A 16,522-nucleotide genomic window follows, 5' to 3' on the forward strand; every position below is an offset into this window, starting at 1 on the left:
AAATAAGGTATATGATTTGAAATACTATCCAGACCAAAGACATAACAATTCCCCGGGTAATTTCTTTTTTTCTCAGAAAGTTATCTAGCAAAATAAATAAAAAGCCACTCACTTTGAAAACCATCCTAGTTAAAACACCTTTTGGTTTATAAAAAACGTAGGAATTTAAGACTTTTTCAGAATAATCCTTCAGTTTAGAGAATGGTTCAGAACACTAGGCTGCTGTAGCTGTGATTTTTAATTCTACAATTTCTATAAATGCAACGCATATGAACACATTTAAAATAATAGCACGAGCATATTATGGGAGTGGCAGTACCTGCAGCTCCAGCCAGGCTGGAGGCTCCCCCCGCACTCCGTTCAGCAAGGTGCGCCGCAGCCTCTCTGCACAGTACGGGGCGTAGCCTCCTGGAGCGAACCGGATGAAGCTCTGCAGATACTGCCGAGGCAAGAGATGAGAAGAGGTGAGAGTCATCCCACAGCATGCTACACACTGATCAGAGATCTGTGTTTACCCTAATGAAGCGATCACTGGGGGGGAAGACTCCCAGGCAGAGGGACAGCAGGATCCAGCCGCGGAAGTAGCTGTTGCGATTGTTGTTGTCTTGAAGCTGCTTGCAGATCTGACAGTAAATCTCATCCCTGGACAGACAACAGAACACATCCTGTAATAGTAGAGAGACACTAGGCACATACATTTTTAATCACTGGTAAGAGTTTGGGCTATTTTGAATTCATTACATGCCTTTTTTTCAGACTAGCAGAAAGAAGGCATCCAAGGGCTTTATGTTGCCAACTTTGTATCTTTGTTTCTGTGGATTTCTCTTTTAATAAGCTAAATGAGATTATTTTAAACCTGTTCTAATGACTTTTTTTCTAAAACTATGCTGATTCAACAATCTGCACTTGAGTATCACTTGCATACACCAAACTGTCACTCCTATCTATATTCTAAAGGTTTGAACAGTTGTTCATAAATCATTCATATCCAGGCCTATACAACATTGTATTCCTAAAAACATGGCTATTCTATGACTGTTGACTATGTTTTTTTATTTATGTTTTAATACAAATATATCTCCCTTAGTAAAAAAGACAGCAAAATGAAACTTCACTTTTGAACCTGGCATGATTCAATGTGCAGACTACTGTTCTGGAAGTGATTGCCCATATTTAATAAGGAAATACTTAATTCAAACTTAACAATTCAGTAAATGTGTAATAAAAGAATATCATTGTCTATATATATAAGTGTATTGGTGATATTGGATTTATGTGACTTTTAAATGGATCTTCTGTTACCTAAGGTCACGTCTGACGATGGCATATCCCACGATGATGTGGAGTTTTTCCAGTGAGGTCAGCGGCCGGTCCAGGGTGGGTCCCTCCCCCTCCATGAGGTCCCCATCCTCCTTCACACTCTGCAGGGTGGGAGGCTTGGACACTTCCGTCAGATCGTCGGACTGAAAGAAAGAAGACATCCCTCAGCATATAAGTGACAGAATAAAACTTCACAGCAAGTCAGAATATTTCTTCGTCCTACACCTCACCTCCTCCATGATGATGGAAGGTTTCCTGAGGCTTGAGGTGGGGGGTGCATTTTCTGTAGCAGTAGAAGCTTTTTTGTTTCTGATCAGTAGGTCAGTGAATGTGGAACCCTTCCTGGTTCGAGGGCTCCCCTCTGGCACAGTGTACACCTTGGGGTTTGCTGCCTCTGCAGGCAGAGCAGAAGGCTTCCTGTTCCTGGCCAGCAAGTCTGTGAACATTGAGCCCTTCCTGTTCTGTCCTGGTTCCTCGGGTAATGTGGAAGCCTTCCTTTCATTTTTATTCCTCAGCACCCTCTAAAATATTCAACAGGAAATACAATTTAAATATATGATAAATGTACAATGTATATGAAAGATTCATATTCTCTATTTGGGCATTAGGGTTATATTAAAAAAAAGTATATGTGATAGTCATAGATTTTCCAGAGAAAAAGTGTATTTACTCTGAGATAAAACTATTTCACAGACTTTCCAGGAAGAAAGCCAACACTTGCAAGAAGAAAAGGGTTTCAAGGAACCACACCGATTCACTATGCAAGAATGGATCAGGAAACACTTTTATCTGCAGTGGAGGACCTAAGCACATTGAACTTTGCAGTCAATGTGTGATTGTTTTCTCGTGAATTACTTCCTTTGATTTCAGAGTTGGTCTTTTTTATCCACGTTTTTTTCTCCTAAATTAACTACTCTAACTAACCCCCTCCAACTGTTCTGTACATCTGTACAAGTTTGACCTACAATGGCCCTAATACAACATGATTTTACACAATGTAAATCTAAAAAATGTCATAATACTGCTCTCTGTCAGGATATCTACCTGATCCAGGCCGACCATGTGGCTGAGGCGTCGGTCCTTTCTGGAGATGAGCTCCTGCGGCATGAAGCGCTCCTGCGTAGAGCTTCCTCGAACCTGCTTCTTGGGCTCAGAGAGGTCTCCCAAAAACCTCAGGATGATCCACCACACTGTCATGGAAGCCTGAAGGTAACATCACAGAAACACAATGGTAAGTTGATGTCCAACAAAGACGTTCCTCGTATAAGAACCAGAGAAATTATGAATTAGCGCAGTCTAAGGGAAGCACCAGGACATCTCCTTGATCTTCGTGGTAGAGCAGGGGCTGCCGCAGCCTCTGGCGGATGTGGGTGTGGGTAGCTGCACCCTGGAAGTACATAGAGGCAAATTTGGAGAAGGAGTACTCATCCAGGTCGTCATCATCGTCGCCTCTGGGAAGATCTTCCTCCATGGGGACGTCGTCGATGTCTATCTCCTCAGTAATTGTCTTTTTCAGCTCAAATTTCTGAAAACAGAACAGACATACAGTGACTGACTTCACAAGGAAATCCAAATGTGCAACGCCTTTTTTTATTCAAACCTCAAATCCTACAGGGGCTTGCCCCTCCTGCCCTCCAACCACTACAGGCAGGAAATCAAAAATGCTGTCCACCATCTCCTGGTCTGTGATGGCCTCATTCTGAGCTTTGGCCTCCATCTCCTTCTTCCGCCTCAGCACTTCCTCCAAATGTTTCTGTCTCTCCAAAATCACCCGCCGTTCTTCTTCTTTCTCTTTGGCAGAGAGGTACATCTGAAAGAATACAAAAGAAGATCAGGGATAAAGTTTCCTGCCCAGTCAAAGTAACCAAAGTACCAGAGGTGCCACTCACATCGATGGCTTTAGGGAATGAATATTACTGTACATACATAATTACACTAGAACAGTAGATTTTTTATATTCATATCATATTTAAATTCAAATTGTTGTTATACTGACATTTACTAAATGTAAATAAATATGTGGTAAAATAAGCCGAAGGACATCTGGAGCATGACGTGGTGTTGATGAAAGGTTACATGAACTCCTCTGATAGGGAGGCTGGGTGACGCCAGAGAACTGTAACAGATAACCAGCAGGGACTTTGACCCCCATCAGGTGTCACTTAGAGAGGGGTCTTCACAGTTCTTCTGGTTAAACTTACATCTGTTTTCATCTTTCTGACTGCTTTTCTGGCCAATCCCCCCCTGGTGTGTGCCTGCAGGAGGATCACAGCATCTCTCTTGCGCTTCCATTCCTTCTTGGCCAGGTATCCTCTGACTCGGGCCTGCAGCACGACGGCCGCCTCGCGCTTCTTCTTGTACAGGAAGTGAAGTTGGCGGGATCGGACCTGAGCCTGCAGCCTGGCAAAGCCGTGCTGGACCTAGAGTTGGAACAGCATTGAAGGGGGATATTGCATGATCCCCTGCATTTCCTATTAATAGATGGTAATGTTTGAAACAGTGACTCACCACTTTGTACAGCTTTCGGCCTTTGTGTCCTCTCCAGTGCTTCTGAATGACAAGAGCAGCTGCCTTTTTCCTCAGGTATTCCCTCCTTTAGAGGGAATGATTCATACAGACATGAGGATGCAAGTCACATAAGCTAAATATAAATGTCATTTCCAAGCTTTTTTTCCCCAAACCTGTATCTGTATCCTCTCAGGACTTTCTGGATCAGAAGTGCTTTCTCATTAAGTTCTTTCATCCGCTCCAGTTCCAGCATAGTGTCATGGAAGTCCTGAAAGAAAACAGTAGCACGTTTTTTGAATTTTTTTGTTGGTGGAGATATTTATTTTCTACAATATATATACTATATATATATATATATATATATATATATATATATATATATATACCATATCTACCATATATATATATATATATATATAAACATAGGTTCCCGTTGTAATTACCATTAGGTAAGTAGGATTCAAACATTCTAACATAAGCTAATTAACAATAAACAGCTGAAGCTGGTGCGGGTGACATAGTTTTGCGGATATTTCGTCGGACTGAAATAAAGCAAAGTTGTGTTGTTCTCCAGGATATGAATATGTGCACTCAATGTCCATCTGCTTGTTGTTTAGACATTGCACTTAGTAACACAAAGAACAGGTGTTTTGAGGAAAACATTCCAGTCTTGGATGATTGTGATACAAACACTGACATTTTAGGAGCCACACCAATATAAATAAAACTCTATTTGAATTTGTAAAGCTGGATTAGTTGTTCTGAACTGTAATTACTTAAACAGTACACTACACAGCAAGTATTACAAATATTCAACATAAGGTATCAGCATTGGTCAGATTTTTCAATTAGTTTTGAGTTGCATACAACACACACATACAGTTGCAAGAAAAAGTATGTGAATCCTTTGGAGATACCTGGATTTCTGCATAAATTGGTCATAAAATGTGTTCTGATCTTCATCGAAGTCACAACAATAGACAAACACAGTCTGCTTAAGCTAAAACCACACAAACAATTATATGTTTTTATGTTTTTATTGAACATACCATGTAAACATTCACAGTGCAGGGTGGAAAAAGTATGTGAACCCTTGGATTTAATAACTGGTTGACCCTCCATTGGCAGCAATAACCTCAACCAAACGTTTCCTATAGTTGCATATCAGACCTGCACAACGGTCAGGAGGAATTTTGGACCATTCCTCTTTACAAAACTGTTTCAGTTCAGCAATATTCTTGGGATGTCTGGTGTGAACCGCTCTCTTGAGGTCATGCCACAGCATCTCAATTGGGTTGAGGTCAGGACTCTGACTGGGCCACTCCAGAAGGCGTATTTTCTTCTGTTGAAGCCATTCTGTTGTTGATTTACTTCTGTGCTTTGGGTCGTTGTCCTGTTGCATCACCCATCTTCTGTTGAGCTTCAATTGGTGGAAAAAAGCAGCCCCAAACCATGATGCTCCCTCCACCATACTTCACAGTTGGGATGAGGTTTTGATGTTGGTGTGGTGTGCCTTTTTTTCTCCACACATAGCGTTGTGTGTTCCTTCCAAACAACTCAACTTTGGTTTCATCTGTCCACAGAATATTTTGCCAGTAGTGCTGTGGAACATCCAGGTGCTCTTTTGCAAACTTCAAACGTGCAGCAATGTTTTTTCTGGACAGCAGTGGCTTCCTCCGTGGTGTCCTCCCATGAACTCCATTCTTGTTCCGTGTTTTACGTATCGTAGATTCGTCAACAGAGATGTTAGCATGTGCCAGAGATTTCTTTAAGTCTCTAGCTGACACTCTAGGATTCTTCTTCACCTCACTGAGCATTCTGCGCTGTGCTCTTGCAGTCATCTTTACAGGACGGCAACTCCTAGGGAGAGTAGCAACAGTGCCGAACTTTCTCCATTTATAGACAATTTGTCTTACCGTGGACTGATGAACATCAAGGCTTTTAGGGATACTTTTGTAACCCTTTCCAGCTTTATGCAAGTCAACAATTCTTAATCGTAGGTCTTCTGAGAGCTCTTTTGTTTGAGGCATGGTTCACATCTGGCAATGCTTCTTAAGAATAGCAAATTCAAAACTGGTGTGTATTTTTTATAGGGCAGGGTAGCTTTAACCAACACCTCCAATCTCGTCTCATTGATTGGACTCCAGGTTGGCTGACTCCTGACTCCAATTAGCTCTTGAAGAAGTCTTTAGCCTAGGGGTTCACATACTTTTTCCACCCTGCACTGTGAATGTTTACATGGTGTGTTCAATAAAAACATGAAAAAATATAATTGTTTGTGTGGTATTAGTTTAAGCAGACTGTGTTTGTCTATTGTTGTGACTTAGATGAAGATCAGAACACATTTTATGACAAACTTATGCAGAAATCCAGGTAATTCCAAAGGGTTCACACTTTTTCTTGCAACTGTATATATCAGTAACAACAGATTGTACAATAAGCACCTTGAGGAATATCTTGGTCTTGCCAGTCTTCCAGTCGCCCTCTCCACTCAGCACAGATTCACAAATGCTTTCACAGCATTTCTGTTTACTTTCCTGTGAGAGCAAAAATATCCATAATTCAAACCAGAGAGAGAGGATAAGCAAAGGTGTAAGGAAGTGATAAAAACGATCAAACCTCCAACTTACTTTTTTGGGATCACAGAGGGAAGTTCTGAGAAGCACACGGTAGCGAATTAAAAACTCCTCGAATGTGTATCGTACGGGATATCCAGCTTTCCGGATCCTGATGGTCTCCATCATACCAGAGTAACGGAGCTGGCGCATGCACAGCTCTCTGTCGAACAGCTGAGACAAAGGAAGCACATCTCATTCACTGTTGGTAGATAATTAAATATGTTGGTTTGGTTGGAGTGAATGCAGCTTCTTTTCTCACCATGGGTCTCTTGAAGTCGTTGGGTTTAATGCAACGTATGAAATATGGCTGGCACACAGTCAGCGTTTTCATCAGGGAATCCAGAGACTGACGGAACTGGCCGGTCAGGGTCGGCACACGCTTCTTGCCATCACTCGTTTGCTGCCAGACACAAACAAATGTCAGAGAGTGTTGGTAATTACATCAACTAATGTACTACTTTATCTATTGCTGAAGCTCAAAGCTGCTCTGACCCGGAGGCTGCTGCTGGCCGAGGTGATGATCATCCTGGGGTTCACACTCCTCTTGATGGTACTGGAAGACAGCACATCGTGAAAGGCCTGTTTGAGGAGTTTGTTGGTGGAGGTTTCAACCAGCTGGATCAGATCAGAGCTGAGGGCGTCCCGGTTTTTCTCAAGAAAGCCTCAAAGCAAGACAGACACAATAAAAACATCACATAGGACTTGCACTAGAATGACTTGCTGCTTCTAAAAGCTCTAAAAGTACCTTTTGAATCATAGAAGACTTCTCCAGCAAAATGTTTGATTCCAAACTGTGTCTCATAGTTGTTCTTGGGGGGAATATAGATGACCCCTTTACCATGGACCTGATTCATCTTTTGGAGCAGTGTGGCATCTGTGCCCTAAAAAATAACAACAAATTAAAGGTAAAACCTGATTTGCTCTGTTTTAAAATCTGATGAGGTACGAGGAGGATACAGACCTTGGGGAAGTTACTCTCCTCATCGATAAGCGCCATCATGTTCAGAGACTTGTTGGCCAACACGTCCAGAGTGCTTTGGTTGTCTTGGTATTGGATGTGCTGCCAAACAATGTTTTCACGGGAATACTCGTCCTGCTCCAGCTTGAAAACGTGCCTGACGAAGAACTGCTGCAACTGCTCGTTAGCAAAGTTGATGCACAGCTGCTCAAAGCTGCCAACAGTCCAAAAAACAGCAGAAGAGGAAAGAACGATGGGGGGAATTTAGTCAATTTGTCTCAACAATGCATCCTCACTCTAATGACATGGGAGTTGTTGTGAACCTGTTTTTGGCGAAGTTCTCAAAGCCGAAGATGTCGAGCAGGCCTATCGACTGTCGGACCTCTTTGGAATCCTCAGCTGGCTTGTAAACGGCAGCGTTGATTTTGCCCACAACCCAAAGGAAAAGTCTTCCATAAATAGCCTGGACAAATAATATAGAGAATATGTTACCTACGTATTTTACGTAACACCAATCACTTTAATAAAAAAACAACACAAAATATCGAAATGTCATAAATGTTGACTCAAACTCCTATGTTATTGCTTTCAGGCTATGGTAAATGACTCTGCTCTTAGCCGGATTTTAGCTTTATTTCTGGCTTATCTGTTTTTAGTACTTGTTGCCAGACTTTTTATGCTGCTGTCTTGGCCAGGTTTGCCATGAAAAGAGGAGGCCAAACTTGGGTAGGCTATTTAAAAATCATGCTCAGAAGCTGGTCAAAATGTTTGCATATTGTATAGTAGAATCATTCCAATATATTAGCATGTATCTTTATCATGTTAACGTGATTTAATGCTGAACGTTGCTACAATGCTAAATGTATATTAGCTAGTGTAGCATGTACCCTAACAGATAATACAATACTAGCCGTGATTGCTAAAGGTACATAAAAGCATTAATTTAGCATTAGCATAAATCCTCACATAATGTAACATATACAGCAGCAGTCAAAAGTTTGAACACCTTATCATTCAATGGTTTTTGTTTATTTTAATTTGTTTGTACTTCGTAGATTAATACTGAAGACATCAAAACTATGAAAGAGCACATATGGAATTATCTAGTTAACAAAAAAGTGTACAAAAATCCAGAATATATTATTAATTTGATATTCTTCAAAGTAGCCCCATTTTGCCTTGATGACAGCTTTGCACACTCTTGGCTTCTCTCAGTCAGCTTCATGAGGTGTAACCTGGAATGGTTTTGAATTAACACGTGTGCCTTGTCAAGAGTCCATTTGTGGAATGACTTGCCTTCTTAATGTGTTTGAGACCATCAGTTGTGTTGTGCAGAGATAGGGTTAGTGCAGTGGAAAGCCCTATTTGACTAATGTTGTAATCCATATTATGGCAAGAACCACTCAACTGAGTAAAGAGAAACGACCGTCCATCATGACTTTAAGAAATGAAGGCCAGTCGATCCGGAAAATGACAAGAACTTTGAATTTATCCTCAAGTGCAGTCGCAAAAACCATCGAACGCTATGATGAAACTGGCTCTCATGAGGACCCCCCCAGGAAAGGAAGATTAAGAGACACCTCTGCTGCAGAGGATAAATACATCAGATAGCAGCCTCAGAAACTGCAAACCAGGGGTGTGCTGGCTGGTGACACTGTTGGTTATTTATAGGGGTGCACCGAATGGGAAATTCTTGGCTGAAACCGATACCGAAAATAGGAAACAGTTGGCCGACAACCGAATGCCGAAAGGCCGAAAATGATTAATAGAAATATATATATATATATATATATATATATATATATATATATATATATATATATATATATATATATATATATAATCTATACATTGTTTACCAATGTTGTTCAGCTGCCTGATTATGGAAAAATACATGATTATGGCAAAACTTAACTTAAATAATAATCACTATTATGGGTCCATAAAACATTTATTCAGCACTTTTGAATGCATACAGTAAATTAATTCCAAGTGAAGTGTATTTTATTTTTTCTCTGTAGGATAACTACAACAAAGTGCATTCAGAACAAAGCCAAGGTGCTTTAAAACTGCATAAACATCTAGGCCAGTAGGCCTACAACAAAATAGTGTAAATAAAGACTGTAACAGCCAGGCCTTCAACAACAACAAATGCACCTATAAGTGCATGCATACAAATGTGCAAACTGGATAAATCCACATGAATGTAACTATTTACAAATGAAATTACAATTGAATTTCAAGAATCTGTAAATAAGGATGTCTGTCCTCATAAGCAAAGTAGTAAACATTGTATAAAGATACATAAAGTGAAAACTGGATACAAAATCCACAATCAATTACAAATTAAATTACAATTTCAAGAATCTGCAAATAAGGTGGTCTGTCCTCATGAGCAATGTAAACAACATTGTATCATTTAGATACCGAAAGTACAATATATTGAACACTGTGCTGCTGTCATTTCCCCCTAATGATAACCTGAGATGGTGAATTATAACTCACAATGAAAATTGTTCAGGAAAGTGGGTATAGAGTAGACATGTAGAACTAGATAAGCTTATGATAAGCCAGCCTTGTCTACTTATTAAGGAAAAGTGGGAGGTTATTTTTAATGAACAGTAGCTTCTCTACTTTATCAGCCATAAGTCTGTTCCTCTTCTCATCAAGCACATGAGAGGCAGCGCTGAACAGTCTCCCGCTGTCAGTGCTTGTGATTTGATCTTACTCCGCATATTTGTCCGGGTGTTTTGATTTCAAGTGGTGGAGTAATCCTGAAGTGGTGAAAGTCTTTGCAGTTACACCCCCTCGAGAAATGTCAGCTGAACACGTTTTACAAATCGCAATCCGCGCCTCTTTCTCTGATATTTTTTAATATCTCCAAGCGGCAGACATGTTGGCTGTGAGCCAGCCGTGAGCATGGTCGCGCGCCGTGCTTGTCGCCGCGTTTTGATTACGTCATCACAACAACACGTTGGCTTACCAACGTAACCCTGTTCTCTGACATTCGGTGATATTTTTTCGGCCTTTTTAACCATTTTCGGCCGATAATTTTCGGCGGACGAATATTCGGTGCATCCCTAGTTATTTATTCAGAATTCAAGGCAGCCTTAACCAGCATGGCTACCACAGCATTCTGCAGTAGCCAGCAAAATATAAATCATATTCTGGATTTTTTTAAACACTTTTTTGTTTACTAGATAATTCCATATGTGTTCTTTTATTGTTTTGATGTCTTCAGTATTAATCTACAATCTAGAAAAAATTAAAATAAATAAAAAACGTTTGACTAGTAGTGTATGTGACAGCATGTTAACATTATTCAATAATACTAAATGTTAATAGGATGCTAACATTGGTTAGTAAATGAATTAACAAGTCAAATTGAGGACATTTGCTTTTGTTCATGTAACTGGCTCCTAATTGGAATAAAAAAACACACTTAAGAGTTTTACTTATGCATCAGTACTTACAATGATGTTGCTTGTTTGAAGTGAATATGTCAGCACAGATGTTGTTGTCCTTAGTTTGAATCTTTATGGTTTATTGCACTTATTGTAAGTCGCTTTGGATAGAAGCCTCAGCTAAATGCTATGTAATGTAATGTTGAGTTACTAAGCTTAAGGTTTAAAAACCCAACAAACACATATTTAACAGGCACCTATGAGGACATGATCTCTTCTGTCATTGAAGGACTTTCAGAGACCTGAAGATAACTGATATTGCATGTAAAGTCTGAGAAGTCCTCAAACGGCCACATTACATTAAGTTTAAATTGTTGCCTAAGGGTGGTACAGAATTAAAAAGTTTCTCCGTTTTATCATCTCTCTTTTGTTCTCTGATGTGTATGAGCATTATATCATCACAAGGTTAGTTTAGTTTTTGTTCAAATAAGCTGAATTTGCTGCAAATCATGGATCAAGAGTGATGTGACCTTGACGAAGGCGTCCCTGCAGTCCACCGCCTGGGCCGAGGCCAGAGGTTTGGTCACACTCTCTTTGGCTGTCATGAACGAGCGCTGAGTCAGACTCTTCTCCAGCGCTTTGGGATCCACCTGAGGTAAGAGGCAAACACAGTAAGAACAGTTCATCTCAGCACCTTAGTTAAGATTTGTAAAATTCATACCTCCAAAAGTTGGCTGGCCATTTTGAAATGGGATGATTGGAGGATGTCACAGCCCTCTAGGTTATTTACTATGGTGGCTGAAAGAATGCAAAACAAATATAAGTAATGGCTAAAAAATTCAACTATATACAGTATGTTTGTTGGTGTGCTAATCCCCTCGTATGGTGCTGTCTTTACCCTCGTAGTCCACATTGCCGAGGTGAAGGATAGCAGCGAGCAACCTGGAGACTTCCCAGGAGTCATTGTCTGTGAACATGAGGATCTTCAGAGCTGAGCGGAAGTGGGCGTATTCCTTCACATCATCACGTCCTTCACAGCTGGTGCATTTACCCTGGGGATATGATCACATGGTTTACAGCTTAATTACTGATTGATTTGAACCTTGATCTTGTAATATGAGATTAACTGGCTCTTTTGTATCTTCAGTATCCATCACAACTATATAAACATTTTACAGTTTGCCAAAGTATTCCAGTACCATGGTCAGATAGTTGTACTCCGCAGCGCTCCCAAGGGAAAGATTCTTCTTCTGCTCGGCTGGCATTCCCATCAGCATGTAGTAAAAGATGTGGTAGTTCCTCTCCTCCGGCGCCTGCATGTGGACCAACATGTTTATCACAAGAACATTTGAACTGTCCCAATTTACTGCTCTTGCAAATATTCTGCTCATAACACATTTTTCCACCTGACGACAAACTCGCGACTTCTCCAGAAGGTACTGCTCAACGCGGGCCCCCTCAATGGCCCCCCCCTTGGTGAAGTTGATGTCAATGTACTTTCCAAATCGACTGGAGTTATCGTTACGAACGGTTTTGGCATTACCAAAGGCTGAGAAGAAAACAACACAGCAGATTAAGCGAAACAGCAGATTATGAAGACTGCTTTATAGTTTCAGACTTTTTGCCCGTACCCTCCAGGATGGGGTTTGCTTCCAGGATCTGCTGCTCGATCCAGGAGTGCTGTCCGCTCACTGCAGCCAGGAACTGCAGCATGAGCTTGGTGCTCTCCGTCTTCCCTGCTCCTGACTCCCCACTGATGGGGAGACAGGAGTGACACATGCAGAGGAAATTTATTTTAAAAGGTAGCTTTTGAAAAATAAATGTTACTTTATAATGATATTTAGAGTAAACACAATAGGATTCATTCATATCAAGTACTTAAAAATACACATGAATGACAAACAAGATGCAATGAATTGCGAAGAGGAAATATGAAGAAGCTATTGAACAGGGCTTATTCAGGGCCTCAGTCTGGGGCAACAATATTATTCAATATTTAAATGATTTACCGTCTTTAAAATGCCTTTCACTGTTTCCAAGCTAAATGTCTGTTTTAAACCCCTATCAACATTGTTTGAAAATTATCAACATCAATTTAAGTCAGCTTTCATTTCTTTGGACCTTACAAATGGAATAATCTTCAAAATACTTTTGGACATTTCCCATTAATACGTTTATCAATTACAGTTTCAATGACAGTTAAATATGAATATTTTACATTTGAATTTTGCCCATTTGACATTTTAATCTTAATGTGAATGTCTTGCTTGATTGTTTGGCTCTTGCCATCCTGTATTTGTCTCCAGTAGCTTTTCTATGGTATCTCATGGTAATGTTGGCTGTGAACATGAGTATTTGTATCATCAATTCATCCACCACAACTTTTCTCTAAAAACCAATAATTGTTTGGTCCATAAACTGTCAGACAATCAGTTTACTCTTAGAAATCAGTAATAATACATATTTGTATTGCAGCCACATGATTTGACTCACAAATGGGGCCACTTTACAATGTTGTCTATACTATGTAAGTATACATTTTCACACTATCTTCTTGTGTATTGTAAACGGGGCACTGCAAAAGAGAGTCTGCTCTCAGTGGGTCTCCCTTCTAAAAATGAAGGCTTATTTGATGAATGGATGATTTGAAGCAGAACTAGTGATCAGGACCAGCGTCTGACTGAAGCCCACCTGATGACGCAGCACTGGTTCTTCTTGTTGCGGCGCATGTTGAAGAAGCAGCTGTCTGCGATGGCAAAGACGTGCGGTGGCAGTTCACCCAGCCGGCGGTCTGTGTACATGTGCACTTGCTCCGTGGTGTAGATGGGCAGCAGCTGGTAAGGGTTGACTGCCACCAGAATGGAGCCTGTGTATGTCTTAAAACAGAGGGGGGTTAAGTTAGACACAGTGGAGGAATATATTTGTGTACATGAGCATAAACAAGTTACTGTGTTGTAGGCAAAGCATTAAGCCAGGGACCCCAGGCACCCCAGGGACTCTCGTTTGGTCATGGCCGCAATGCATCATCTGCATGTTCTAAATATGATCTAACAATTTCATGGACGGATTCAAATCATGAACGCTGTGTTAAGCGCCGCGGGTTATAACAAAAAGAGATGAAAGCCTTTGTAAATTTTGCCCCCAGGATTTAGCAATAGTATTTTTATTCAACACAATGATTCATAACTGAACACACACTGCTGAGCTTTGTGGAAACAGAAACACTGGGATGTTCTCTTTCAACAGAGGCTCATTTGTCTCTATGGAGACGAACAGCACTGTGATAAAGCACAGGCCAAAGTCTGAAATAGAGGAGCCAATCACAGCAAGTAAGCATTTCACAGCAGGTTATGGACATCATAAAACTAGGTGGTGCAGAGGGAACAGAAACTTACATAGATGGTGCCTTCTTTGTGTCGCACCAGGAGGTTCCTGAGGAGCCCGGCCTCGTGCAGGTCCCCCAGCCTTATCATGTCATCCACACCCTTCACAGAGGTGGGGTGCATGGGTCGCACGGTGCCCTCCGTCTTCTTGCTCACCTTGTGCTCCTGTATGAAAGTTACACAAGGGTTCACATTATATAATAAGTCATGAACTCAATTTTCTGGAAGTGAAAAAAAGTGGGTTTTGTACCTTTCCCTCATCATCGATCAGCCGGAGCTGTCCGGTGTCGGACACCTTCACCTCCGCCCCAATCGGCACCCCGATACTGGAGTCCACCCACACAAAATCACCCTAGTTGGTGCAACAAACAATTATTTTGGTGCTGACAGACTATTATCAAAATGTCTGAGTAATTTTAGGATCATGTATAAATATTACAAAGATACTTGTTCTTACCTTACTCAAATGCAGCATAGCAAACCCTGGATAAGACTGCAAAGGAATGTGAAAATGTCATCTTCTTTATTAAGATTCAGCCCAGAGACAATAACCCAAGAACATCTCAGTAAGCTATAACAGTGTGCCTCAACTTATGTATGACAACTAGCCGTAGATAACATACAATAGCAAAAAAACTGTATTTTTAGAAGGCAGTTTGGGGGTTCTCCGATTGTCATTTTGACATGACACTTGAACATGAAAAACCCAATTATACACAATTTAAATGCAATTTTCGGTTTCCATAGATCTATAATTTTAAGACACTAAAGATCACAGTGGAAAAGTACAAAATAAATACATATCATAACTGTGTTACCTTGTTCGAAACAATAAGTGTCGGATCTGAGGACAGCTGTTCCTTGAATGACTGTGAAGCAGGAAGCAGGCAGTTTCCCAGCATACACCTCTTTATGGCTTTTTGACTTTGCACCTGCAGAAGGTAGAGCCACCAGTGTCACCAACTAGCCGACTCACTTCGTATCATCACAGAGCACCCTCAGCAATTGGTTTTATCACCGGTACTGTCATTCGTATCTAGATATCTGATGATAATGTGAAGAGAAAATGTTCCTTCCCCTTCACTTATTTAATTTGGATAATTTCATGTCTGCACTCACAATGGAAAAAAAAAACTATGCTACAGTAGTAATGCCATTTACTATAAACCAAATAAACACGATATCTGTCTTTGAATAAATGGCAAAAAAATTAAGAATATTTCTAAAAAAGAAAATGTTATAGTCATGACAAAAAGGATTGATTTGCTAATTGTCTCAGAAATATTGAAATCACTGACACCAGACATAAGTGTATTTTGTTGACAGTGCAAAAACTCCTGCTAAAAGGGGAGAGTGGATTACACAAATGCCAGTAAAGTCACTTTTCCTGATACAGAAACTCAGGCCAGATACCGCCAATGCACTTCCTGTTTATCACAGCAATTACGTTGTAAAGCAGATATTAAAGAGGGATGACTGGGCTCACTGGAGATAGGAGGATGTGGTCATAAAACAGCTCATACCTTCTGCTCAAACACATGGGACAGCATTTACCAATCAGACATTAAATATACAGATTTGCCTTGATTAGGAAAATACCATCCAGGAAGAGATTCAAAAGAAACAAACTTAAAACAACAAAGTGCCACAAAAGACTAGAAAGAGACCAAATCACAAGGACTATGACAGATGAAAAACAACCATTGAGACATAAGGATCAAAGAGCCTGAACTTAAGTGTGTGCTCTCTATGGAAAAGTTGGAGGCCCATTGTCTCATAAACACCCAAAACTATCAAACTAATCTATATTTGTCATGCTGTACTTTCCTCATATGTGAAGACCGTAGAATATAATTACATGTGAAGACCAGTTGGTGAGCATGCTCATCAACATGCCCATGATAACACTGGTTTACGGTCCTCAGGTGTGGTCTGTTTATCCACTCTTTTTAACATGTACAATATTAACCCTTGGTCTCAATGGGGATATTTTGGGCTTTTTAAATAGTTTCTTGCAAAAAAGCATTCAAATGTTGGGAATTTATCCTTGGCTCCAATAATACGTTAAGAATAAAGTGTGCAGCCCAAATACCCTCACTCTGAAGGAGGAAAGTGTCCACATTGAAACATTCGATCCCACTGCCATTACTGCACAGCTTTTCACATCTGCTAACCAATGACAGCCCCCCCCCCCCCCCCCCCCCCCCCAAGGTGAACACATGAGCCCCATGGCATTTCATATTGAAAAGATACTTCACAAAAACAACAGAGGTCTTTTTTTTTAACAAACTGGAAAATAATGAATATTTGGTAGTGATGATCAGGACAGAA

The 16,522-nt window shown here is 40.5% G+C and overlaps 1 protein-coding gene across 1 annotated transcript in view; it reads right to left on the reverse strand.

The window, feature by feature from the left end:
* The window catches only part of myo7ba (myosin VIIBa), a 51,577-nt gene extending 36,450 nt beyond the window's left edge, over positions 1–15,127 (reverse strand). The window contains exons 1-28 of the mRNA XM_079649920.1: positions 15,010–15,127; positions 14,649–14,684; positions 14,442–14,543; positions 14,204–14,356; positions 13,500–13,684; positions 12,440–12,561; positions 12,215–12,357; positions 12,008–12,121; positions 11,707–11,860; positions 11,530–11,606; positions 11,339–11,458; positions 7,728–7,867; positions 7,408–7,618; positions 7,192–7,327; positions 6,939–7,108; positions 6,706–6,846; positions 6,459–6,617; positions 6,273–6,365; positions 4,002–4,096; positions 3,829–3,913; positions 3,522–3,740; positions 2,921–3,130; positions 2,630–2,845; positions 2,365–2,523; positions 1,551–1,841; positions 1,303–1,463; positions 516–642; positions 320–439 (exon numbers count right to left, since the gene is read on the reverse strand). Coding sequence (XP_079506046.1) covers positions 320–439; positions 516–642; positions 1,303–1,463; positions 1,551–1,841; positions 2,365–2,523; positions 2,630–2,845; positions 2,921–3,130; positions 3,522–3,740; positions 3,829–3,913; positions 4,002–4,096; positions 6,273–6,365; positions 6,459–6,617; positions 6,706–6,846; positions 6,939–7,108; positions 7,192–7,327; positions 7,408–7,618; positions 7,728–7,867; positions 11,339–11,458; positions 11,530–11,606; positions 11,707–11,860; positions 12,008–12,121; positions 12,215–12,357; positions 12,440–12,561; positions 13,500–13,684; positions 14,204–14,356; positions 14,442–14,543; positions 14,649–14,684; positions 15,010–15,093 — 4,023 coding nt within the window. The 5' untranslated portion in view covers positions 15,094–15,127. The remainder of the gene's footprint in view (positions 1–319; positions 440–515; positions 643–1,302; positions 1,464–1,550; positions 1,842–2,364; positions 2,524–2,629; positions 2,846–2,920; positions 3,131–3,521; positions 3,741–3,828; positions 3,914–4,001; positions 4,097–6,272; positions 6,366–6,458; positions 6,618–6,705; positions 6,847–6,938; positions 7,109–7,191; positions 7,328–7,407; positions 7,619–7,727; positions 7,868–11,338; positions 11,459–11,529; positions 11,607–11,706; positions 11,861–12,007; positions 12,122–12,214; positions 12,358–12,439; positions 12,562–13,499; positions 13,685–14,203; positions 14,357–14,441; positions 14,544–14,648; positions 14,685–15,009) is intronic.
* Between the last annotated feature and the right edge of the window lie 1,395 nt (positions 15,128–16,522).

Source organism: Notothenia rossii (assembly GCF_949606895.1).
Source record: "Notothenia rossii genome assembly, chromosome: 1".
NCBI lineage: Eukaryota > Metazoa > Chordata > Actinopteri > Perciformes > Nototheniidae > Notothenia > Notothenia rossii.